The sequence below is a fragment of the Thamnophis sirtalis genome, unplaced genomic scaffold (genome assembly GCF_051295495.1).
Source record: "Thamnophis sirtalis isolate CommonGarterSnake01/CBP01778 unplaced genomic scaffold, rThaSir2_p1.2 scaffold_5, whole genome shotgun sequence".
Taxonomy (NCBI): Eukaryota; Metazoa; Chordata; class Lepidosauria; order Squamata; family Natricidae; genus Thamnophis; species Thamnophis sirtalis.
The window spans coordinates 34,366,590-34,392,476 of NW_028261385.1; the positions used below are offsets into that span (position 1 = coordinate 34,366,590).

Here is a 25,887-nt window from a genome sequence, read left to right on the forward strand (position 1 = left end):
GCCAGGTTTTAAGGGCTTTGCAGAAAGCCTGAAGGGTGGTGAGGGTCCGAATCTCCATGGGGAGCTCGTTCCAGAGGGCCGGAGCAGCCACAGAGAAGGCCCTCCTCTGGGTGGTAGCCAATCGGCATTGGCCAGTAGATGGAATTCGGAGGAGGCCTAATCTGTGGGATCTAATAGGTCTGTTGGAGGTAATTGGCAGCAGGCGGTCTCTCAAGTACCCAGGTCCAATACCATGAAGGGCTTTATAAGTGACGACTAGCACCTTGAAGCGTATCCGAATAGGCAGCCAGTGCAGCTCGCGGAGGATAGGTGTGACGTGGGTGTACCGGGGTACACCCACAATCGCTCGCACGGCTGCATTCTTCACAAGCTGAAGTCTCCGAATGCTCTTCAAGGGCTGCCCCATGTAGAGCGCATTGCAGTAATCCAGTGACTGATGCGAGGGCCTCCCGCTTTAGGTAGGGACGCAATAGGTGCACCAGGCGAACCTGGGCAAATGCCCCCCTGGTCACAGCCGACAAATGGTGTTCTAAAGTCAGCTGTGGGTCCAGGAGGACTCCCAATATGGTTTGATTTCTCCCATGAGATGCAATTTTATCACACTAAGGTATAAGCGGATAGGTTTATTTTAGTGTAAACTTAACTCACAGTTACATCTGTCCATAAATGTTTTGCTATAGTCGTGATTATTTTGATTATGATATATATTTCAAAGTTTCAGGCAAATTAGCATATGCTTTGTATTGATTATGTTTTATAGTAATGCAAATACCATGCTTTATAAAAATTGTTCTTAAAACTTTCATGCTGTAATACAAAGGATAGTAAAATATACTCATGTAGCTGTTTTTATATGAGATTCTATGTCATCATAATTTCTCATAAATTATGTGAAGGGAAGTATATTAGGCTTTATGTGATAAACATTACATCATGTTTATTCCTGATTTAGAACTTAAATTTCCTTCATTGGTAAAGCCACTGTATATAATCCACAGGTTTGAAAAATAGCCATAACTATTTGTCTATGCAGTGTGGTATATAAAATAACACAGTATATCTTACAATCTTGTTTCATCTTCAAGAATAATACAAAACAGAAACGTGTACTGAATGAATTATTTTCTCTATTCTTATACATTTAGGGTCCTTACATATAATTCAGGAAAAGCCAGGGAAAGGATCAGTTAACTTCCTATCTTTATAACTGTGTGTGAATTATTTAAGGATGATATAGACAAGGGGAGCAACAATGCATCCTGACCTTTAAGATTAGATGGATAGATTATTTGACATTGCAGAGAAGAGTTCTGGCCAAAGGATACTTCTGCTCACAGATATGAGCAACAGATTTCTTGTTCTTCTTTTTTCTTGTTCTTGTTATTCTCCCCCCCCCCCAAGTTTTTTTAATTCCAATTGGGGCTGTTTAGCCAACATTTAATGTACATGTTAAACTGTTTTCTTACAATAGAACAGATTCATTGTTGTATATTCATATGTGTAATATACACAGGGAGCCTTTCAAAAGACTGCTTAATAATATTATGAAATATTTCTTGTAACTTTGCAAATGTAATTCTTGAGCCAATTTCAATGATACTTTGGGAGTAAGGTCTTAATGTAGTGTAACTTTTGGAACATTAGAAATAACCCTGTTGTCACTATGTACTAATGACATCGGTCTTATCATATTTAATTTGGTAAATGGACTAAAGCATTTAAAACTTCCCTTGTCTAACAATTCCTCAGTGCATCTCCTTAGTCGCTTTCTGTATCGGTAAATCTTTATTTATGGATGTTTTATCCATATGACAATAAGATACACATGTAAATATTGCAAAATATTTGTTTATAATGGATTGCTATTAAAATAAATGAATATAGTAACAGAGTTATGATGACAAATGGCAGTGGTAACTTTCTAGAGTGACAGACTCTGATATTCCTGATTAGGTAAGAGAATCACTGTGAGATTAGAGCTTTTGAGCACAGAGTAGCACAGATTTAATGACTCTGTGAATATAAGTGTTATTATGATGACTTTCAAGATGGGTGGGGCAGAATTCATACTCCAGTCTTCTTGGGACACGTCTTACACATTTTTGGCTCATTTTTGTAGCTTTTCAGGAAATTGTAAGGATAGAATAGAATGCATTAAACACCCCAAATTCAAAAGCATGTTTCTAAATTTAGCCAATTTGCCTCTTGAGTTTCACTGACACCATCTCAATAGGAGACTGCAAGGAGTCACATATTGACCATCAATTAAAAAGAAACAGTGGACCAAAGTATTTTTTATTGTAGAACGTCCCCATGTTTGCTGGTGATTTGGAAATTGTGGCATATAACTTGTATAACAACAGATATAGGCCTCAAAAGAACTAAAATGGTTTCCAAGTTCCTTTTTATTGTCCATGTGAAGAGAAATAGCTCTTACAAATATCAACAAGCAAGATTATTTGGCAATACAAAACTTCAATACAGAAAACAGATTGTAAAGCCTAATTTTTTCTTATAAAAGTTCAAATAAGATAGATTTTGATGCACTGTTAGTATTTGAACACCCATCTTTTTGAACACCCATAAAAAAATAGAAACGGGGGGAGGGTAGGGGAGAGGGGGACATATACTATGAGTTAGATTTCAAGGTAATGCGATTTCACATGTATACTGTTTCTCTTTAATTTCTCCGTAAAAATAGGACAAGCTGAATACATTGACATATAGTAGAAATACACCGAGGGGAGGAGGAGTGGGATAGAAGGAAGAGGGGTAGAGAGGATGGGAGGGAGGGTGAGAAGGAAGGGAGGGAGTGGACTGGGAGAGAGAAGTGGTAGAGGAGGAGGGAAAGTAGGGTAGAGGGGAATGATGGAGGGAAGATAGTAAGTTGGAGGGGGGCGGAAGAAAGAGGTGTATGGAGAGCGGAAGAGGTATATTGGGTTTCTATTTGAGTTTGAGTTTTATTTTATTTATATTTCTGGGGGTATTGCTGACAAGAGGAACTGCTGTGATTATTGTTTAATGTTGTATGGCCCCGGTTATGCACAGTATATATGTGACTGTATGAAAATGAAAAATGGAAAATAAAAACATTTTAACAATTAAAAAAAAATAGAAACGAGAATCTCATTTCCTTGTATTCAAGGAAACATCAGAGCCTTTTCAGGAAAGTTAGAAGGAATTTAATAGCAGCATGGGCAGTTATTGCCTTGCCATTCTACCACTAAAAGATTGTTGCTTTGAAAATCTGTTCTCCAGGATGGGTGAGGGAAGCGCATTTAAATAGGCCTTTGTGAAGGAAATTATAAGTTTGGCAAAAGTAAGTGAAGATAGATATGACCCTTTATTATTCAAGGGAAAATAAATGTTAAATGTGAAGGGAGAGCAGATTCCTTGATCCTGAGGTAGTAGATTCTGGTGCTTGATGTCATAAAGACATCAGAAAAAGTTTACTGTGTATAAGTATTACAGGTTACTAAGTACTTTTATACTGCTATTAAAATTATAAGCTATCATTTCTATATAATCAAAATGACTATGTTCAGCTAATTTTATATACAAGTAAGTATCACACTTCAGCTATAGGATATGTTACATTTTGTTGATTGGCCAAAAGCTATAATAAATATTCACTTGTATGCACCCTATATCTACTTATTATGAGGATATTGCAGTTTTTGGCAGTGTCAAAGTAGATGCAGTTTCTTGAAAATAAAATTTCTTATGCTTCTCAAATAGTTACAGGATTTTTTCTTTTACACATGTATAAGTGGATTGCAACATCCTGTTTAATTAAACTCCCTATTGCTCATAAATTCAAATTCTTTCATTTAACTGAGTTGCCTAAAAGTCTCTGGCTTGTATTTTGGCAAATCGTCCACAGTAAAATATAACATTGCTCCAATAACTGTAATATTTTCTTATATTCTTAAAAGGACTATTTATAGATTATCTAATAATCTAGTAAAACCTATATTCTACTATGTCCAGTAATGTCAAATGAGACAATACGCCTAACAGTATTATGTATACATGGTACTTGTGAATCAAGGGAATTCATAAAAGTAAGCTTATTCTTCTTTCGTAATTAGTTTTCTGCTCAATAACTTTTCACTAGTGAAAAGTTATTGAATCACTTTGCTTGAGAATAGCATGTAAGCTTTGATTTAAAGTGGCATTTGCTGACCATAGTTAAACAAATTCTACCCATTTTTTTTGTAAATCATATTAGGAATATTTTCAGAGTTGATATCCCTGTGGATAGGGCAGGATATTGAGAAAAATGAGATTAGTGAACCGAAACAGTAGATGAGTTATGGCTCCTTTTTGTCTCACTATACATTTGAATGTATTAATGAGTAACAGCCAGGATTCAAAGACTATATGAAAATTATTATTTTCTTTGTTTGTTCAAGCAATGCTGTATTCAGGGCAAGGGAGGAGTTCATATAGATTTGAAAAGAAACCTTTTCCTGATATATATCAAGGGCCTTTTCAGTTTAGTATTATTTTCCATAGTATGACTGAAGTTGAATAAGTCACATCATGCATATGAACAAGGCTGCAAGGATTTTATTTTTATGTGTATTTGCTCATAATCACTTGCCCTTCAATATTGGAAATCCAGCACTTAGTTTTTTGGGGCTACACATAGTATTCAGTGAATTAAACTCTGATGCCTGTTCCAGTTTGACTGGTCATTTTTTTCATCATTTATTCATGTCAATGTAAAAACCATCAACATCTATAACTAAAACAACAAAGGAGGCAAAAAATGATCAACATCATGATTAAATAAACTGTCAAGTAAATACACATTTGACTGCTTTTGTGAAGTTTCAAGTAGAAGCTGACAAAAGATAACGGTAAATCAGACAGGATACACAATAAGATGAACTAATTCACTTTATTGTAAGGCTACATTAACAGAATTGCCAATTGAAAGCAGAGACCTCCTGCTTCCGCTTTTAATTATTTGATCTATTATGGAGGGTCTTTGCTAAGTTTCTTTATCTATTAAGCAACTGCAGCCTCCTGCCTTTCTTGTCTGCTTATTTCCTAGGGAGCATCTCCTCTTCTCTTTTCCCAAGGTCATTCATACATTCCATTACAGGATGTGATAAACTTTTCCCAGACCTGTTTTGGTGAATTGAGTCAAAAACTGTCTTTAAATCAATAAATGTAATATATTATGTACCCCTTTGACATTAAGAATATTTTTATATTAGATAATCTATTATAGATCACTTATAGATTGTTGTGTAGAGTGTATCTATACAACCCTAAGGAAATACAGACAAGTCTTCACCTGCTTTGATGCCCCACCCCCTTCAGCATGGCTGGCAGGAAGGCCATGCAGGGCCTAGTGCTGGAACAGGCCACCAAGGTATCCTCTGAGTCACTGAGATACCTTATGCTCGATTACAGTCCCTTGAGCCTCCCATAGTTTCTTCCCAATGTTTCCTTTCTCTCATTGGGCTGAACTGCAAGCTCCAGTTTCCTTTGTCACATTGGGCTGAACTGCAAGCTCCACATTGATTGGCTACTGCCACTGCCTTCATGCCCCAATCCCTGAAGCTGCTCATTCAAATTAGCCAATCAGCAGCAAGCAGGAGACTGCTCTGGCGCCAACCAGGTTGGGCCCAAATGAAGCCTGCAGGGTCACTGGCCTCATGGCAGAAAAACCGAAGTCTTTTATTCAGGTGCTGGCCAAGCTGTTTCCTTAGATCTCACATTGTCAGCATCTGAATAAAAGACTCCGGCTTTTCTGCCACATGGGTCAGGCTCTTCTAGAGCTCTGGAGATCTTTGAAAAGTAAAAAAAAAAACAAAGGGAAATGGGAGGGGGCAAGTGAAATCCGGGATGGGGATAGGGGGGAAAATAGGCAGGAGCCATGTTGCATTGTCTCTGCGCTTGGTCGTAAGAGTGAATGATTGCGATGGTATAACATATGTAACTTTGGGACCGAGTCGTAAATACTTTTTTTTGGGGGGGGGGTGTCACAATTTTGAACAGTTGTTAATTGAACTGCTGTAACTCAAGGAATACCTGTAATAAGACATCAGTTGTCAGATGTTTTATAAATCCATACTTAGGGTTTTTGTTGAAACCAAGGGCAAAAAAGAAAGCTGCTCCATTTTCTGAGATAGGTACCCCAATATGGCTCAAATTTCAGATCAGGCTGAAATATAAATCTCTATTCTTAAAAGACTGGATACTGCTACGTAAGTTGTTTTATTGCCAACAAAAAAGTCATATATCAGCATATACAGAATCACATAGATGACATTGTAGAAGGAATATGGCAGTTAACAAAACATAAATTAAGCCTGGGAAAGTAAGAAAGTATAGAAACTTAAAGTGACTTTGTCTTAACTCTGGTTCTCATAAGAGGCTGATTTTATAACTCTGGTCTAACCAGCACTAGTCTTTATCTTGACACCCTCATCCCTTACACAGTATCTTTCATGCTTCTTCATCCAGAGTCTAGAACTAGAGATATCTATATTTTGGCTTAGCCCAATATGTCATCTGTCATCCCAAAGGTTGTATTGGTAGCAATACAAGGTTGTATTGGTAGCAAAATACTTGCTGTAAGGTTCCTTTATTTTAGTTAGGTTTGTCTGATTTATAGTCCCCATAATCATTATGACTGAGCGGATTCCAGTGATATCTTTCAAATATAAGGAGATAAGGGGATAAACTATCAGAGAAACTACAGCAAGTACAACAGCAATACCCTTCCTTTTTGTCTACAAAAGAAAAACCTAAATAATAGGTTTCATCAAAACGGAACAAAATTCACTTACTTGCTGTGCTGGCTCTGCAAAATATATACTCATGTGCAATAGAGTTCTGATATTCTGTAGACTTTCAGATGATTGAACAAAATAGTTTTGTTAGGTTTTGTTGGGGTCTTGTTCTCTAGCACCCCAAAACAACCTAATTCCTTGATTCTGACTTAAAGTAGATATACAATTAACATATTGTAATAATGTGCAAAGAATATCCCTCTGTTCCTCCATTCTACAATGCTAATTTCTCATAAAATAAATCAGAATGCAGTTGAAAAAGCTAAAAGAATATTAAGACTTCCCAGTTCAGTCTGTATTTTGTGAATTTGTTTTCATTCTTTGCTTGACAGTTGCTTAATCTACATTAACAGGAGGTGATTTCTGTTTTTTAGTCTTCCGCTCACAAGGAACTGATGGTACTTCCAATTTAATCCAACATAGGAATACTTTCCAAAGAATGTCCAGTTCCAACTTTAAGAGAGATAAACATAATGAAATGAAATCCCACAATACATCTAGCTCAGTGGTTCACAACCTTTGGTGGCCTGGTGTGTGGGAAGATTGCTCCTTGCAAGTGGTAGGCATGCACGTGCATGTGCACAGCTCCATTTGTGAGAGCGAATCAACATTCGTTCACAAGTGCATGCTGCTCACACGAATTGACATTCACGCCCAAGCGTACGCCACTCACATGAGTGGAGCTTTGTGCATGTGCTCTTCTGCTGCTCATGTGAGTGGAGCTGCGCATGCACACACGTTCTCCTACTGCTCACATGGTCCAGTTCCAAATAGGTTCCGGCCTGGTAGTTAGGAACCCTTGATCTAGTTAACAGTAAGATATATTTTCAGAATTTCTTTTCAGAGAGTACTGTTTTTAACTCCACTTAAGTAATGTTCACAGTAATTTTGGGAAATTTAGAACAGGCAGACTAAAATTGGTCTATAGTACCAAAGATGTTTTTTCAAAAGGCAACTGGATTTTCTTCATTTTTCTTGAAGACATTTTACTTCTCATCCAAGAAGCTTCTTCAGTTCTGACTGAATGGTGGAGAATGGAAGGATTTATATTCCTTGCTTTCATCTGGTCATTAGTACTTTCTCTGAGAATCATTGAGGCCACTTGGAGGTTTATCTAGACCTCCAAGGTCACCTGAATAATGCAAATGGGTGTGGAACCTTCTTGGAACTGCTGAAAGGACTGTGTTGTTAACAGGAAATAGTTATTATATGCCTCCCCCTCTATTGAGAGAGGGCTATTCAATTTATTGTAGATGACCTCTTTGACTCCTTTTCCAAACAAGTAGTTCTGTCTCCAGAATGCAGATGGACTGCTGAATCTTGTCTTGATGGGTTTGTTTTCCTGTGTTGTGCCATGTGTTTGTGAAGTAGTTGTTTTGTTTCTCCAAGGTACAGATCTGTACATGTATCATTGCATTGTACTGCATATATCACATTGCTCAGTTTGTGTGAGGGTGTTTTATCCTTGGGGTGGCCAAGCTTCTGCCATAATATATTCTAGGATTTAAAGTGTGCATGTGTATGTTGTGTTGACCAGATGATTGCAAGGATATATACCCTTCCATTCTCTACCATTCAGTTAGAACTGAAGAAGCTTCTTGGATGAAAAACAGAATATCTTCAAGGAAAAACAAAGAAAGTCCAGTTGACTTTTGAAAAAGTCAACTTTGGGATAATCATGCCCTGGATGACTCCATAGACATTGGTCTATAGTGGTTAAGGTACCAAGCTAGAAATCAGGCAAGAAATCAGAGTAGTAGTTTTGTCTTAGACTCAAAAGCTGGCTGGATGATTTTGGGCCAGGCACTCTCAGCTGACCCATCTCACAAGGTGGTGGTTGTAGGGAAAATAGGATAAAAGAATATGTTTGCTGCCTTGAATTATTTATAAAAATAAAGTTGAATAAATGAATAAATAAGATAATCATGAATTGGTTTGGAAGGAATTATAAAGCACTGAACTTGATTAGCAACTTTAGTTTTCTATTACTCTAAAAATGTAGGTAGATTACTTGCAACTTTATAGATGAGTTGGTGTCTTGATATGTGTAGTAAAATAGATTCAGAGAGAAAAAGATGATCAGAGCATATTTTGATGTAGACATCATATCTGTTAGTATCTCCTTAAATCAGGAATGGCTCTTGATAAATTCCTAGCTATTGTTATTTGTCTAAAATCATGTATGTTGATCCTGCAATATTGTTTCAGTGGTTGAACAATTGTATACCTATGCAGTATATTTTTCCAATTGAGGTCTCTGCCTGACATCTCTACCGTTTTGGTAGTGGGGAAAGTGCTTCTGTTACTTTTAGAGCACCCAAATGGCCAATTAGGTTATTTTTCTCCTTTTATGAAAAAAAAAGATAAAAGGAGGAAACACAACTTATTCTAGAAGAGTGTAGCCACCTTGGACCTTTCCTTCTACCAGATTCCTTAGGTAGTATATGAAAAGTTGTTACATGAAATCCTGTGTCTTCCTTTACTTAGAAAATTTTAAATATTCTTCCAAAGTTATCATTGTCATCCTTCCCCTTGCATAAATGACATAGACAAATAATATATTTTTTCCATAGTAGGAAAACAAAGTATTCTCTATCTTGCCCTTACTCTTAAAACAGATAGGTATCAGAACCGGAATTGGACAACTCGCCATGCCAATCTGCTCCAGCTGACTCACTGCAGCCAACTTGCCACAGGACAACTTGCCTCAGACAAATCGCCATGAAAAATTCAATGCAGGATAACTCAAGTGAGGGAAAAGTAAATTGCAATGGACCTTGTCTTGCTTTAGTTTTGGATTTTCTCAAGTTAGAAGTCTTCAAGGCTGAGATGAGCCAGAGCGTGGAGTCCTAGCAACATTGAATTGTCCCATGGAGAGTTGGCCACAGCAAGTTGTCCTGCACTGAGTTGGCCATGAAAAATCGCCTGTGGCAAGTTATCCTAGATCCTATTAGAACTGCTGGCCAGGGAGTATCACTGTTTAATCTTTCTAGATTGTAGTCCTACACAGCCTTATAGTTACGTTCAATCTTCTACAACCACGTCCCATTCTATTAGAAGTGCCTGTATTTCAGTAGTTTTGTGTACCCATGGTCTGCTAGGTGACAATTCGCAGGAAAGCAGCATGGTCCTCAGTGTTCCTTTTAATGGGGTATTATAAGCTTAATACCCTTCAAGAAAGCCTCCTTTTGGCTTTCCTGAAACAAGTCCAAAACATACAAAGGGCAGTAAGATTAAGTTATGTGCAGATAGCAGTATCTAAATGTGTATGCTGTTTAAATTGACTTAGTCCAAATGGTTAAGAATATAGTAAAAATAGGGACTTTGCTTAACTTGGCTTCTTCTTTGGAATTAACATTTTTTTCACTCCCATCACTTTAAGAAACAATGGAAATGTGCATTTCCAGGACCCCAATGAAATTATTGCAAAACATTTTCTGATCCATCATTTAAAGAAAGTTGTTTTAATGTGGCTATTGGAACTATTTTCTTCTAAAGTGGTATAGAAGCCTGTTTTAAGCTAAATGACTAATCTCACCAGCAATTTCAATTACTTAATCTCTAACTGCTTGGAAAGCTCCTTAGGAAAAATCACAGCTAGCAGTAAATAATCATTTGGTAAATTCAAAGGTTAAAATATGTGGAGAGTCTCTGTTAAGTTATCTTTAAGTTGTTACTAGTGTACCATTAGAGAAGCAATTTCAAAAAGGCATTTAATAAGGTTATAAATTGTTATTTTAATTGATTTATTGCTTAAGGTTCCTGTTGCAAGAGCCAGCATTCTTTGGCTTACTGGAGAATATTGTGAACGAGTTCCGAAAATAGCCCCTGATGTTCTAAGAAAAATGGCTAAGAGCTTCACTGTGGAAGATGATCTTGTAAAACTGCAAATTTTAAATCTTGGCGCAAAATTGTATTTAACCAACTCAAAACAGGTAAGATTAAAATACCATTGATGTGTGAAATCACAAACATAACTATGTAAATAGTTCATTAAATCTGACTGAATAAAACTTTGAATGAATGGAACAGCCATTTATAAAATGTATCCACTTTGGAAATCATAAAATTAAAGCCCACAGTCACCACTTTAATATTCAGAAACATATAATCTAAAGCAACTTTGTCTTGAGGCCTACCTTCATAAGTGTATTTTAAAACTGAAATCCATAAGTTCAAAACTGAATCCTTGCTGAGACAAATTTCTGCAAATGTTTCAAGGCATTGGATAAATTTCTACTTAAATGCCAAACATTACCAAATAATCAAAAACCCTTCACTTGTGTCAGTAACATTGATGATGGTTCATATCTAATATTCTGGTTTAGAACGTTGGAATGAACAACAGTCAGAGGACCCAGTATATACTCAAGGATTCAAGAAGGAACCAAAAAAAGGGTGTGTGTGTTCCCTTTTACTTCTGCTGTTGGACAGGTTTTCAGAAAGGAAGAAATCAGAAAAAGAGAGTGATTTGCACTGGTTTCTGGCAAGTTCTGGACAAAGGACCAGTTTAGTTTGCAGTACTAAAAATGTACCTACTCATTACTAGCAAAATTGGGCCCTAGCTGTTCTAATAGAAAATACCAGACTTACTCAGCTATGATAGTGTATGAAGCCAGAACCCACCCCTGCCTTGGGCAGTGACATGCGATGAGATTTATGGCTGGTGAGGCAGCATTTTTTTTAGACTTGTGGACTTCAACTCCCAGAATTTGTTTTTCTCCTTTGCACATAAATGAATAATGAAAACAATGCAATGAAATTTAGAAGAAGTAGATTTACTGTAACTATGTGATCAAAGGTTCTTCACACCTCACTGGGACTCCTGTCTGCATCTCCCCAAGAGATTTTGCCTAGGTATGCTACTTATTGGCCCAAGAGCTACAAACAACTTTCATGAGCTCAGTTAGAATTCCCATAGCCACATCCCTAGCCTAAACAATGCCTGGGGCCCTAAAGTATGGACATTCCCAGCCTGAGAGGGGTTGTGGGGGGCTTGCACCTAGAACTTGTCCTGCTTTAGACACAAAATAGAGTCCGCTCAGCATTTCTTGGATCCAGTGTCAGAGTTCCATGACAGTTTCATGTATGCACATACAATGAGGACATTGACAAAGTTCAAACCTTGGTTAAGCAGGGAACCATACATATGGCCAATTTATACCTTAGTGGAAGAATGCATGATGCTTGGTACAGAACTGCTTGGCACCACCTCTGTTTTTCTAGATATTCCATTGCTGACACCAAGTTGTAGGAGAAGCCTCTCATACACATTTTTTGAAGGCTTCTTTTTTAAAAAAAAATCACACAATTTCTGTTGAAGCACAGATAGTTTATGATAGTACCAGAGACAGCTGAAACACCATTCCAGTATCTCGATGTATGCAAATTAGTATACATACCAAATTTCCTGAGTACTTGGCCTTATTTTCGGGGAGGTCTTATTATTTTTGAGTGCAGAAGGTGACGAGCGTGGTCACCTCATGGCTGCTGCTGTGTTGCAATATTTTCGGGAAGGGCTTATTTTTGGGGAAACAGGGTAGTTGATAGAATAAGATTGGAAATAATAGTATTGTATGTAATAATAAGGTCAGATATAATTTCTCTGAGGTGATGGAGTGGAATTACAAAAATAGTGGTCCATTGAAATATCCTAATCCTAATATCGTCTCCCAGCTTTATCAGCATTCCTTAGCCTTCTAAATTTTTTATGGCTGAACTGACAGAATTTATTATTTCTCAAGTCCTTTTCAAGGTAATTAGACAGGAGGATGTTTCTTCTTTATTTCATTTGTCCTAACTAGCATCATATTTTCCCCTGCACAGGATGGGAACATTTATAGGGAGATAATTTCTTAATTATTTGCAAGATCTTTCTTTCTGGCCTTATCACCTGTGTGTTGAATAAAATTGTCAAGAGGCAGTTACTTATAAACCCTTGTAATAATTGTATGTGAAAGCCAATAATAATGTTCTTTTATGTAGCTAGTATTATCTTGAATTGTCTTTGCAGTAGTAGCAAATGCAGGCTAGTTGGTAATACCAGCCATTCCCTTTTTACTAAGTTTGAATGTAATGGAGTAAGTTGAATATCAGTAGTAAGGTAAAACTTCCTTGAATTGACCTTGATTTCTGGTGATTATGTGGATGCCATTGCCTTTTCCCAGGATTACTTATTTTCCAATAGCCCAAAACCCTGGAATTACTTGATAATCTCTCACTGAAGTATTATTCAGATCCCACCTTCTTCATTATAATAGTCAGCTCAGATCAATATAACTATTCATGGTAATCATTTAACAATCAACCCAGAAAATGGCCACTATTATCAAATATTTTAAACTTGAGAATTACATGGGTTTATACAGTGTGGTAACCTAGGTTTTATTGAAGTTTCACACTTCTGTTTTCAAATACACATTTTTCCACTTTAGTGGTCTAGCTATATCTTTTTAGTGAGAATGAAAATGGATGAAAGAAGAAGATAAAAAAATGGTTCCCAATTCAGTCTGACAATCCGTGGAACTGGCAATCAGAACAGACATAGTAGACTTGACTTACTGTTGGTATTCCAATACTAACAAGCACTGAAATTAACAGAGAAATTACCAAATTACCAGGAATATTAAATATTAGGATTCCTTAACAGCTAACAGCTAAAGAAATACCTCTTTGATCTCTTTTAATACTATTTGGTAGTTAAAACTAATCAGGCGACTGGGGAAATTATTATCTTCTGCATTTGTTTAAGTGTGCTGCTTAAAATGTAACATTTCAGGAATAATTACAGAATACCAAAACAGTAGATGTGTATTTCAAATAAATACGTTATATTAATGTCATGCATTCATATAAATATATTGTGCTTTCCTAATTTCTTTTTTGAGAAATAATATGTTTATTCATCAGGATATAATTCTGTGCATGCAAAAGTGTGACTGTTGAAAAGATGTTCAGATCAAGTAATGTACATAGCTTATCACAAGCAGAATAAACATAATATTTTCTTTATTTTGTGTTTAAATGATGTATTTTTATATTGTTATCAATTGTGTTTGTAGATATCTGCCAAACCAAATATACAATTTATGCAAACTATTTGTGCATTTTCAATGTTTTTTTATAATGCAAAAATTAAGCAGTATGCATTGAATAATTTTAGTAATTAATATTTCTACATGAAATTAAAGAATGTGGTTATGCTGTAAAAAGCTGAGGTAATATAATTTGCTTTTACGTATATAAATGACCAATATTACCCGAGGCTTTAAGCTGTGAGAGGAAAAATGGAAGAAGTCTTTTATCCTGGTTTTTAGAGGGCATCAGCAGCTTGCTTTTATGAAAAAGTAACAGCTAAATGCACTGCAAATAATTTGCAGTAATCCAGTTCAGTGATTCATGTGTCTGCTTTAATGGGTCATAATTCAGAGTAAAGTAACTGAGTGCAGTCAGAGTGCAGAGACGGCTTGTGCCAGGGACAGTATCTCTTCATAAAACACACCTCAGCAGAAGCAGTTTGCCAGCCTCCTAATACCCTCTGATGTTTTGATGTCCTGCATATTTTTCCGATTAAGTTTTGAGTGCCATGTTTTTAGTTGTATTTCCACATTCATTATTCTCACGTAGGCCCTTCAGCGGGTTTGCCATATATGATTATTTTTTTAATGATGCCTTTCTTTCCACTTCAGCAGTTTAATAATCTAGCACATGGCTGCTTCTCAGTACTCAGCATTCACCTCCCCTACGCAGAAGAGGACATGTGCTTTGGCTTCAAAATTCCATTTACTGCTTTCGAAATGCATATTCCCTATGGAACAACATTTGTTTGACATAACCATTCATTTTTATTACCTTTTTAAATATGTTTATCCAGAGTTATCAATAATCATAAATAACTTGTATTTTCTTCTTGTCCTGTTTTTCACAGACAAAATTGCTTACCCAGTACATATTAAACCTCGGCAAGTATGATCAAAGCTACGACATCAGAGACCGAACAAGATTTATTAGGCAGCTTATTGTTCCAAACAACAAGAGTGGAGCTTTAAACAAATATGCCAAAAAAATATTTCTGGTACAAAAGCCTGCCCCACTACTTGAGTCACCTTTTAAAGGTATGCTAGCTATATTTTCTATCTAATGTTAGATAGAGACATGCATCTGTTTTATCTAGTTCTATATATTTAAATAACCAAGTGGTCAGCTTAAAAAATATCATATAAACAATATGATTTCAGCTTTCAGTATTTAAGAAAACAGTTAGAATTGTACATTGTTTACTAGTGTGAAATGTAATTAAAAAAACAGAAATCAGATATGATTTAAAAGTTTGTTTTCATATATGATATATGTTTCTGGAAAAATAATCATAATTTGTGCTAAGCACAGTCTGTGTAGAAAATATCTTTAGCAGCTTAGGAAGATATCTAACTTCACTTTGGAGAGTATTCATTATACTTCTGATATAGCATCATGAAACTAGAGTCCCATATTCATTTTTGTTGGGATATCAGGATTACTGACGTTATTCTTCTAAATTGTTGCATAGAGAAGGATGCCATGTGGTACCTTCTCCATTGCTATTTAACTAATCCTAAAAAATCATAATTATAATTAGTAATTTTATCGTTTTTCATTATCTGCTTTCTAAATTTTCACATACTATCCTATAGTAATCTTACTTTAAGTCCTGAAAGCAGCACTCGTTTTGAAAGAAAAACTATTAACATTCTGGATGTGTTTGTGCCAAGACATGTATATGGTTTATTTAACTGTGCTGTCATTCTTAATATTCACAGTAAAGTAATTTTTAGAGAAGCTACATTTCAGATCAACACCTTTAAATACACTGACTGATTAGCTTTCTTATTGACCATTATGGGGGAGATTATTGTAATCTATGGACTGGAATCAGTTTTTTGACCTATGAAGAGCTTCTTGTTTATATTTATTCCATGACATTTGAAGTAATGTAATACCAATTACCTTTAGTCCTGATTAAGATTGCTCTTTATGATCCAGTGCTCATGTGTATATTTTTCATATTTCCCACCCTCAAATAGATAGGGAGCACCTCCAACTTGGTACTTTGTCTCATACTCTGAACATGAAAGCCTCTGGCTATCTGGAATTGTCTAATTGGCCGGAAATTGCACCTGACCCATCAGTGAGAAATGTAGAAGAAGTTGGATTGGTATGTTGCCTTTTCAAAATAGCATTTTATACTTCTGGAAACTGTAAATCTATCTAACTATATATGCTTTTCAGGTTTCAGGTGTATTTTAATAAACATAATTGCAAAATAAGGCTTCTGCTACAAATAATTATTTTGAAATTCTCTGCATTACTCTGCTGATGTTCAGTATGTTCTGTCTGATTTCTTATGTTGCTTTCCAACTTCACTTGTTCATGATTAATTACTCCAACCAATTCAGCTTTCCCAAATTAATTGACAAAGTGTTTTCAGATTAATAAACCATAATGGCTATTCTTAGATAATTGCAACTATTGCTGATAAATGTCATTCACTGGACATCCTAAGAAGTTCTGTTTAGTTTCTTCCTTCAATTCTTCAAAACAAAACAAAACAAAACAAAACTGATTCTGGGAGTAGGAATGTAGAGCAGGATATATGTTGCATTATCTTTACTGCTGTTGTTACTGTTGTTTTTATGTTATCAAAATGCAAAATAGTATTTTCAGGGGCTTCCAAAAACCAGATAATGTGGCTTATTTTAAACAAGTTTTGATGTTGAAAAGTGTGTTTTTAAACATTCCTTATTGTAAAATGGCCTATAAATATAATGACGCTATTGTTTTCTAATAAATACTATTATTCTAGTAATAAATAGTAGTAGAGGATTAAATAAGAATGCCCATATTTTTGCTCCAAATTCATGGGGTTCATATTACTCTGTTTGCGTGTATGTGTGTATACACACACACACATACACACACACAAACACACACAAACACACACACACGGACCCAAAAGAGAGCTGTAATGTGTGGATAAGTATAAATATTTCTACTTCAGCTGTATAAACATGTCCATTTATATGAACAGGCAAAAGAACAGACTTCTCTACAAGGAAAGGCAATAAAAGAAACCACTGAAAAATTTTATCCTGAGTCTGATGAAGAAGAGGAGGAAGAGGACACTAATGAGGAAAGTGAGGATTCTTCTAGCAGTAGTGAGAGTGGTATGTTCTCTGAAGGCTCTGCCTCAGCTCATTCCCAGTTTTTGTCCTACTCATTTCTTCTCTCCCAGGGCACTTTCTTTCTCCTTTCCAATTCTTCTTCTGCATACAATTTATTTTCTCATTACTTTACTTGATACTGATGCCATTTCTTTGTTGCTTTTGCCATCATATAGAGCTTCATAGAAACCTTCTAGTATATGAAGGTGCCAGCTAAAGCAGCAGCTGAAGTTTTTTTAAAACAAAAAACAAAAATGTGCCATTGCAGCTGTGTGTTGTGGGGAAACAGAACAAGGAGAGGGAAACGGCTTTTTAAGAAAAAGATTGGGGGGGGAGGTGCTTGGGGATGTGGAGCTTTGAACCTAAAAGCAGTACTCTTCACACTATCAATACCACTGCATATCATCCAGTTATATTATAGGTGAATGATTCCAGCTTAAAGGTAATGAAAGTATTTGTGTCAACTGATATAATAGGCAGTAAGATATATAAATGCACCCAACATTTTTACACTCTCTTGTTTATTTTAATCACATCTTTATTTCATATATTCAAAAATAAATACAATTATTGCTCCTATATAATTATACATAAAGCCACTTGTTTTAGGCAATTTAATTACAGGTACTCTGCAAGCCACTTTAAGATTTTTTTAAAGTAGAAAGTGGCATGTACATAAATGTTAAATAATATCAAATTTTTGTAGTTCCATTTTCACATTGTGATGCTGGACTCGTAAGTTTTGGATCTCCTTTAAAACAGAAAAAGAAAAACTAACCAAAACCAATAGCAATTATGAAATCCAAGCCCTGAAGTTTGAAGATTAATCTGTAGTCTGTTATTGGGTATATAGACAATAAAAAGAATAAGTTGTCAGGGTATATTTCTTTCAATATTTCTTACTTTCTGAGTACTGTTTACATAGTAAGATGTGTTTTAGATTCTAATTATTGCTAATGTGCTATGTCTATTTGCCTCAATAATAAAATAGTTATTATTTCAATTTGTATTGCTAGTCAGAGTCATGATTTTAAGATAGAGATAAATTGAAATAATGAATGAATGGTTTGTTACTAACATGTCCAAATGCTTTTATTTTCTTTTTCTCACACCTTCATTCTGATTATATCGACAATGTTTTATCTGCACTGAGTCCTCCCATCTATCATTTTAATGTAATTAAATTATTGAAATACAAGTATGTAAATATAGACACACATGTATAAATATAGAAAGGACACACTTTCAAATCCTGTGGGTCTAGTCCTCTGAACACTGGGAAACAAGAGAAAAATTGCTAAAGATTATTAAGGATAATGACTAGAAGCAGTGGACTGAAACTGGGAAAGCGTACCTTCAAGTTAAATATTAGAAACACTTTCCAGCCGATTAGAAACTGAATAACTTGTTTAAATTCCTGATTAAATTGTCATCACTAGATGTGTGTGCAAGAATAGATTAAATACTTAAGTTCGTTCTGAAGAGGACACTATGTTAGAGCAGGAAAGTAAGGATAGAGGACATGTAGGTCATGTCTGATTTCTTTTCCATCATCATGCAAACATTTTATGGTCAAAAACTAAGCCTAGATTTTAAAAATACAATGTTTAAAAGTTATGAAAGCAACATTCTAATGTCACTGTTTATGATAAGATTGTATAAAAATGCTTAAACATCTTTGGAAGATAGTGTTAGAAGCTACTCACCTGAATTGTTCATGCATACAACTAGAAAATGAATCTGAATCTGAGGAAGGAAAGAAAGAAGGGCAAGGCGATACCAGCACGGAAAGTAGCTCAAGTTCTTCTACTGAAGATGAGAATGATAGGAAACCAAAGTCTGAAAAAGGAAATCTAAGAAAAAGAACAACAGTTTCAGAAAGGTATCTATGTACTTGTTTATAATGCTGGATCACAATGTTAAAATTACACAGCCATTTATATTTCACTACCTTCATAGTGACATTCACTTTGGAAAAAAATATTGTCCATTTCTGTATTTTCAGATGATACAGTAACATGTAAGTTGAACAAACCTTTTTGTAAAAAAATAATAATAATTCTGTTATATATTTAGATGAGCAGACTATATTAACATAACCTTGGGAGGCTGCACAGCTAGCCTGCCACTTTGTGAAACACTTAGTTACCTTATATAGTAATTTTGTGAAGGATAAAATTAAACCGTTCTATATCTTGCCATTAGGTAACTAAGGCAATTGATTTTTCCCTAAATAATGTTATATTAAAAGGATTATGATTCATATATTGGAGCCAAGGGCTGTGAAGAGAGACGGTCAGAAGCTGCTTAAGGGAAAGGTCTTTTAAAGATTGCCTGTTACTAATAGAGTTAATGTGTATTAAAATGCCATTAAGAATTTAAGTAATTGGGGCTAATACCTTGGATTGTCTGAATCTGTTTCTTCCACTTCTGTCAGCAAGTGGCCTCGGTGGACATGATGGCCCTTTTACTCTGTAGCCTGCCGCCAATGCATTGATGAGTTTGCAGCTCAGCTCAGTCGTGGCTGACAGAGCTGATTGTGGCTCAGTATGCACTGTGCTCCTTTTATTACAGACAGTAATTAAAGCAGCTCGCCCTGCCACTTCCATAACAAACACAGCATAATGCCCTAATTATGACTTTATTAATTTAAGTCAGGATTTAATGATTTTAAAAGTGATTTATATTGTTTTTCCTGTTCAGAACAAATGAAATCTGTAGGTTAAATTAATACAGGCTTTTCATCATTGCAAAGTTAAAAAGCTAGTTACCAGTAAATTTTTTTCATTAGATTAACACATGAAACTCTTAAGCAATAAGATAAATAAAGATTTCCCTATAAAAAAAATAAGTAAAAAACAAATAAGTTTGTCCTGAAAAATCATAGCTTCAGATTAGAAATTGGATTTTTTTTAAAAAGTATTTCATTTCACTAAATGAATACTAAGTTTTGATGAATCATCAGAGGTGGAGAATAGAGGTGAAAGGTATGGATATATTGCTCAAATAGATACTTCTCATATAGAATATTATGGTTTTACTTTTTCAAAAAATGTACTGGTTGATAATATTTCATAAGTGAATATTATAATGTAATATATTATTAAAATAGTATTGACATCATTTTTTCTTATGCTTTTTTTGTATTTTTGTATTGATATTTTTTCTCGAATGTTTTATCAGGATTAAAACTTTACATATATATATTATTGGTTATGATCAGGGCCATCTGTTGTCATTAGGAGATGGTTGGCATATAAATGTAATATTTTAAACCTATTAATAATATTTATAAATATTTTAATACATTTTGGATATGAAATAAAATTAAAAATATAACAGTTAAAAGTGTAACTTTAATAACTTACGGTTTATTATTATGGTTCCTCAGATAATATTCTTATATACTTTCTCCAAAATTTTCAAAATGATTATGACCATATTTAGCTTTTGTTCTAATAATCAAACACATTGTATGATACAATTAATTTATTGAAATGTAGTAGCCATTTCAATTTAGACCCATTTATTTCAGAAATATATATATTTATTTTTTATTAAATTTCTATGCCACCCATCTCACATTTACAGTAATTCTGGGTGGCTTATAGAATAATAAATATTTTAAAAGATAAAGAAATATATAATTATATACATCCAAATTAAATGCAATTTATATATTTTGATTGTATATATGATTTGGACCCACATATTTTATTTCATTTCTTAAATGTCTTGTGAGTGTCTTGTATGCCACAATTATTTCTCCTCACCAAATCAATGATTAGTCAAATTGTGATTATTGCTAGTTTTGGCTTGCATGAAAATTAGAACAGGATGCTCACTTTATGTAGTTTTTGCAAAGTATAAGTGCAGTATGCCAGAATACAAAGGAGAATATTGTGATATGTGGTAGATGGAAGAAATCACATGAGGCAAGAATGCCTTCTTATTCCTGAGTTCTATATCGAGCATACTGTTTGTAGCAAGCAAAGCTTATTATACATATTTATAATTGTAATATTATAATAAATATTATAATTGACAATATAAATTATTAATAATTGAGTATAATACTATATAGTAACATTTTATATTATGTGTACACTAATTTTTGAAGATACAATTTCTGGGAAATGCTGCTGAAAATAATTTCTGTCAAGGCTATATAATATTGTACATATAAATGTTTTAATTCTGTATTTATTTTATATTAGAGATTCCAAAAGAAAAGAAACAAAGAAAGCAAATTCTCAGAAAGAGCAATGTTCTCCCAACTCAGAATCTAGCTCAGCTGAGGAAAGTTCTTCAGATTCTACCTCAGAAAGTGATTCTGAAAATAATTTGGATCCTCTTCCTCCTAAGGTATGTCTTGTATATATTGTTTAGATACACAGATCTTGAAATTATATCGTCAACTGTTTCTGTAAGTGTATATAAGATGCCTCAAAACTTTATGTCGTTTCTTTTGTCTGGATTGGAACTCTTTTGCAAAAGCATTATTTTACAGTTACCAAAAATAAACAGGTGTTTGATTATTTTTTTTAAGAAGCCTGTTGGCTGCTAATAACCAACCATTGTAGAATGATCTAATCGATTGGGATGTGTGTATTTTATCATGTATGTTATAAAGCACAAAAATATCAAAAAATTAAAAGATTTTATTACATTTCTATTGCTGGTTATGATAAATCAGGTTGTTATTGATACTCATCTTCTAAGGGAATTGGTTTTTCATACATCATTTGTAAATTTCAAAAATAAATAAAGTAAAACTGAAAATTTAGTTGAAAGCTACACTATAAATTGCCCTGCATCAAAACTTTAATCACTTAATTACTGTTTTTACTCTCCTTAGTCTGAATATGCTCTGGGAAGTCTAAAAATATATGTAACTTCTATAGAAGTCACTTTATGTTTATAGCAATGTGTTAAATAATAGCATTAGTTATGTAGGATATAGTATGCTTGCTGCCCTGAGAAGCTAATTTTCAACCCATGACTACTTTCAATTGAAAACATTAAGGTTGAAGAAATGAAAATTCCAGAGTAGCTTGCATTCTACAAATTTTGTTGCACATTTCCTGATTTTTTCCCCATAAGTTGATTGATTTGATTTGGGTATTTAATTTCAAACATATGGAGCCTGCAAGAATATCTCGATGTTTTCAGTGCCATGAAACTCTGGTATGGGTTGGCGCCTCGGGTTGTCTTCTCATCTTATTGGAGAATATGGAGAAAAAGGCAACCAGGCTAATCATTGTCTTCAGAAGCAAGACAAAATATCAGACGTCTGCTGAATAAAAACATAGAGAAGAAAAGTGCAGTCTACAATTAAAGTTTATTATTTTATAATATACTGAAGTATGTATGGAAAAGCATATATCAATGGACCACAAAAATCATAGTTGTTGCCTTAGAAGCTTGTGGCAGGCTTAATTGCTGTCAAATGATAAGCGCTGCAATCATGCTTATAAAAGCTCATCTGTGGCTGACTCTGAAATACTGAAGGTTGTATTTTATGACCAGTTAAAAATAAGACATCTGCTGTCATGGTTGGCAAGAACAAATATTATAAAGGCACCTTGCAGTCTGACTCAAAAGTTTTATTTCTGCACTAGAGAATGTTAGCAAACATTTTTTTTCCAAATTACTGATTCTATAGTGAGAGATAATCGGTATAAAAAATATGGCAATCTGCCGACAATTATATCTAATAGATAATCATACAGAGCTACCAAACGATTGCTTGATCAAACAATTATTGACTACAGTAGTTTTCCAAAGTGTCTGATCAGTAGCTGTCCCAGTCTTGCAATCTGAGATATTCTAAAATCTCATGATAATGAGATTTCTTGTTTCATGAAAAAAGGTATATTCAACTTTGCAACATAGTTTCATGCTTTTGTTGAGAATAGACTTTAGCAAATTGCACATCCTGATAGGTTTGTATGACATCTGAAAAGCTATGCTGTATTCTAGTGGTAAGGAATATGTGCCTGCATAATGATAAGTACATAGATGACCTTGGAGAAGGTATGTGAAGACCATTAGCAAAACAACTTGATCCAAGAAAACAAGGAAGCATGAGAAAGATATAAAGTAAAATTGCTCTTTGGTATAAGAGGGAGGGAAGCAGAAATGCTATTCAGCTTCTAAGAATTTGTTATGATGTACTATATCAATTAATAGAATTCTTGTGTTTATGGAGTCCGTTTTCTTACCTGCCTTATCTTATTCCAGTTTAGTCTTCACTGGCTAGTTTTTTTTTCAAGTAGTAGTAGTATAGCAAATACATAGTCAGGCAAATCTCAAACACTGTATATTAATTTTGTATTAGATTTACTTCTTTTATTTCTCTTTTCTCTCTTGATTCTTCTTATCCTTTCATGTAATAGTTTGTTATACCTTTCTTTTTCTATTTTCCTACAGCTGTAACTGCCCTTCGTGTTCTCCCCTTTGTTGAGAAATGAGTCTAAAAAGCAAGCACATTTAATTTCTAATTTCACTATACCTTATTGATTTTTCCCTTTCCTTCATGGAAGTGAAACCTGCTGGTGGAGAGGTCTAAATTCTAGTATATATTTGATTGGACATTCAGGTCTCCACTATAAAAAAAATGCCACAGAAGGCAATAAATAAGCGGATCTGTCTTTATAACTAAGGACTTGGTGGTGGAGAAAGAATGAAAAAGTAAAATATAAGTTTTGGAGCATAGGTTCACATATATCAAAGACAAACATCCTTTTTGAAACTGGGAGCATTGAGGAACGTCAGAGGCAACATCGTAAAGAGACTTCCATGGGGCAATAATCATTCACAGCTTTGACTTTTCACCTTTACAATTGATTTCCATCATATCCAATCTTTTTCTTATATCCAAAGAGCTAAATAATAGAGCTGGAGAAGAGAATGGCATGGCCGATTTGGCAGTAGAGGCAACAACAGAGAGGAGTTGGAACATTTTGTAGAGAAGACTTGAGCATATTGTTGCTCTACATTTTATATCCTTGTTACTATTGTAAGATGCCTTGATTGGCAAGCGGATAGAAAGATGGGGTAAAAATCCAATAAAGAAATTTGTTATGGTGATAGCTTTATCTTAAGGAAAGCGATAATTACTGCAGGAATGCTCTTTACTCTTACCTGTTCCTTATAAATGGGCAAGCTAATGGCTAACTGAAGAGAAAATGTATTTCTTTATCTATTTATAGTGATAATTCTCACTTTCACATCAAGGGACATGTTTAAAAAGCTCCTCAAGTTGATCTGGAAAAGCTTGATTTATACAATTCAATGAATCTCTTTGCTATTTATGTACAGATCTTTTTCCCCTCATTCCTTCCTTAAGCTCCTCTAAATGAGAAGTAAAGAGTACACAAGAAACTCATAACTGAATCCTGTTCAGGGCTTCAATAAATATGGTTACTTTACAGACTTATTCTGCCAGGTTGCCCCACTGTGTCTGAATGAAAGATGTTCAACTCCTGCCTGGTAGTTCATCTTTCTGTGGCCCTGTCCCTTTCCTGATCTTGATCAGCTCATCTGCATATTTTGAAGACATTTGGGACTATTCTAATATGGCTCCCCCTTTCTAGTCAACTCATGCTGAGCCTCAGGCTTCCCAAATCCTACAGATGATGTCAGCAATGAGCGACAGTGACTGAAAAAAGAAAGCTTGATTTGGCTCATTCACTGAGGCCAAACCTAATCCCTGGTGTTAGCACTTGTGTAGGAAAAATATATGTTGCTTCTTTTAGTTTCCATTTTTACACATCACTCTAATTCAAGGCTTCAGTGTGGAAAATACCACCTGCATGAGAAAAAGTACTCTATGAACTAACCATAAAATTGCTTGCAAAAATGTTTCAAAGGTTCTTGCTTGTTTACACCCAAAATACATTCAGTATCAGTTTACTGGATGTTTGGCCTGTGCAAACAGACAGGTTGAAGTCTGTAGCATGCATTCCCATATGCTGTTTTTTTTTTATGAGTGATTTCTTGTTGTGGTGTTGATTCACAGCTTAATATGACTTAGGTTGTAAATAATGTTGAGATTTTACAGATTTGTGACTGTTGGAATTTATTATATCAAAATATCTATACCAAATGTTTTTTATCATGTAAATATGTAAAATTATTTTGTGGAAATAAAAAATAGAACATCTATTTAGAGAAAATAGTGATTGTAAGGAAACTGGTTTAAAACCCTTTTTGTTTAAAATAATGATTGTTAGCTCCCTTTAGTGTTCATCTTTCTTTATAAATATTCAAGTACAGTACATTTTTAAAATACATTTTAGAGCAAAATACGAATACCTTTAAAAATCATTTAACAAGGTTAGATATGGAATTTTTGTGGATAGTACACTGCCTTTAGTTTAGTGCAGTAGACATGTAACTTTTAAATTAGCTCTTTACATAAAGATAAAACCCTTTAAAAGTATTTGGAAAAAATAAAATACTGAAATGTATAATCACATACTTTTAAAAAAGAATTTAAGATTTGACTATAATGCACAGGTAAATAAAAGTCTTTGTAGTTACTATTGGCCATCTATACAAGCTTGGTATAGTCAGTCAACTGTTAAAAACCTGGTTCACTGTTTAAAAAAAGATATAAAAACAAATTGTCTATCTTTCTGCCTGATCTCTTTTCAACTGCTAACACAATGGAAACAGTAGGTGATCAGTCAGTGCATTTGGTTTGTCAATGGTGGTTTTGTATAAATATTGGAAGGATAAGAAGCAGAATTCGCACTGAAAAATATGATTTCATCTGCCTCTTCTCTGCAGTTCCATGCCTCATGCTGCGGTGTGAAATTCTCATTTTACACACTTTGCAGGCGGAGCACATGAATTATGCATTGAGCAAG

General features: G+C 34.5%; 1 protein-coding gene across 1 annotated transcript in view; it reads left to right on the top strand.

Moving 5' to 3' along the window:
- Positions 1-25,887, top strand: part of AP3B1 (adaptor related protein complex 3 subunit beta 1) — a 144,668-nt gene that overhangs the window by 57,254 nt on the left and 61,527 nt on the right. Inside the window, exons 15-20 of the mRNA XM_087715613.1 lie at positions 10,571-10,747; positions 14,740-14,926; positions 15,875-16,005; positions 16,879-17,014; positions 18,743-18,893; positions 21,229-21,376. Coding sequence (XP_087571739.1) covers positions 10,571-10,747; positions 14,740-14,926; positions 15,875-16,005; positions 16,879-17,014; positions 18,743-18,893; positions 21,229-21,376 — 930 coding nt within the window. The remainder of the gene's footprint in view (positions 1-10,570; positions 10,748-14,739; positions 14,927-15,874; positions 16,006-16,878; positions 17,015-18,742; positions 18,894-21,228; positions 21,377-25,887) is intronic.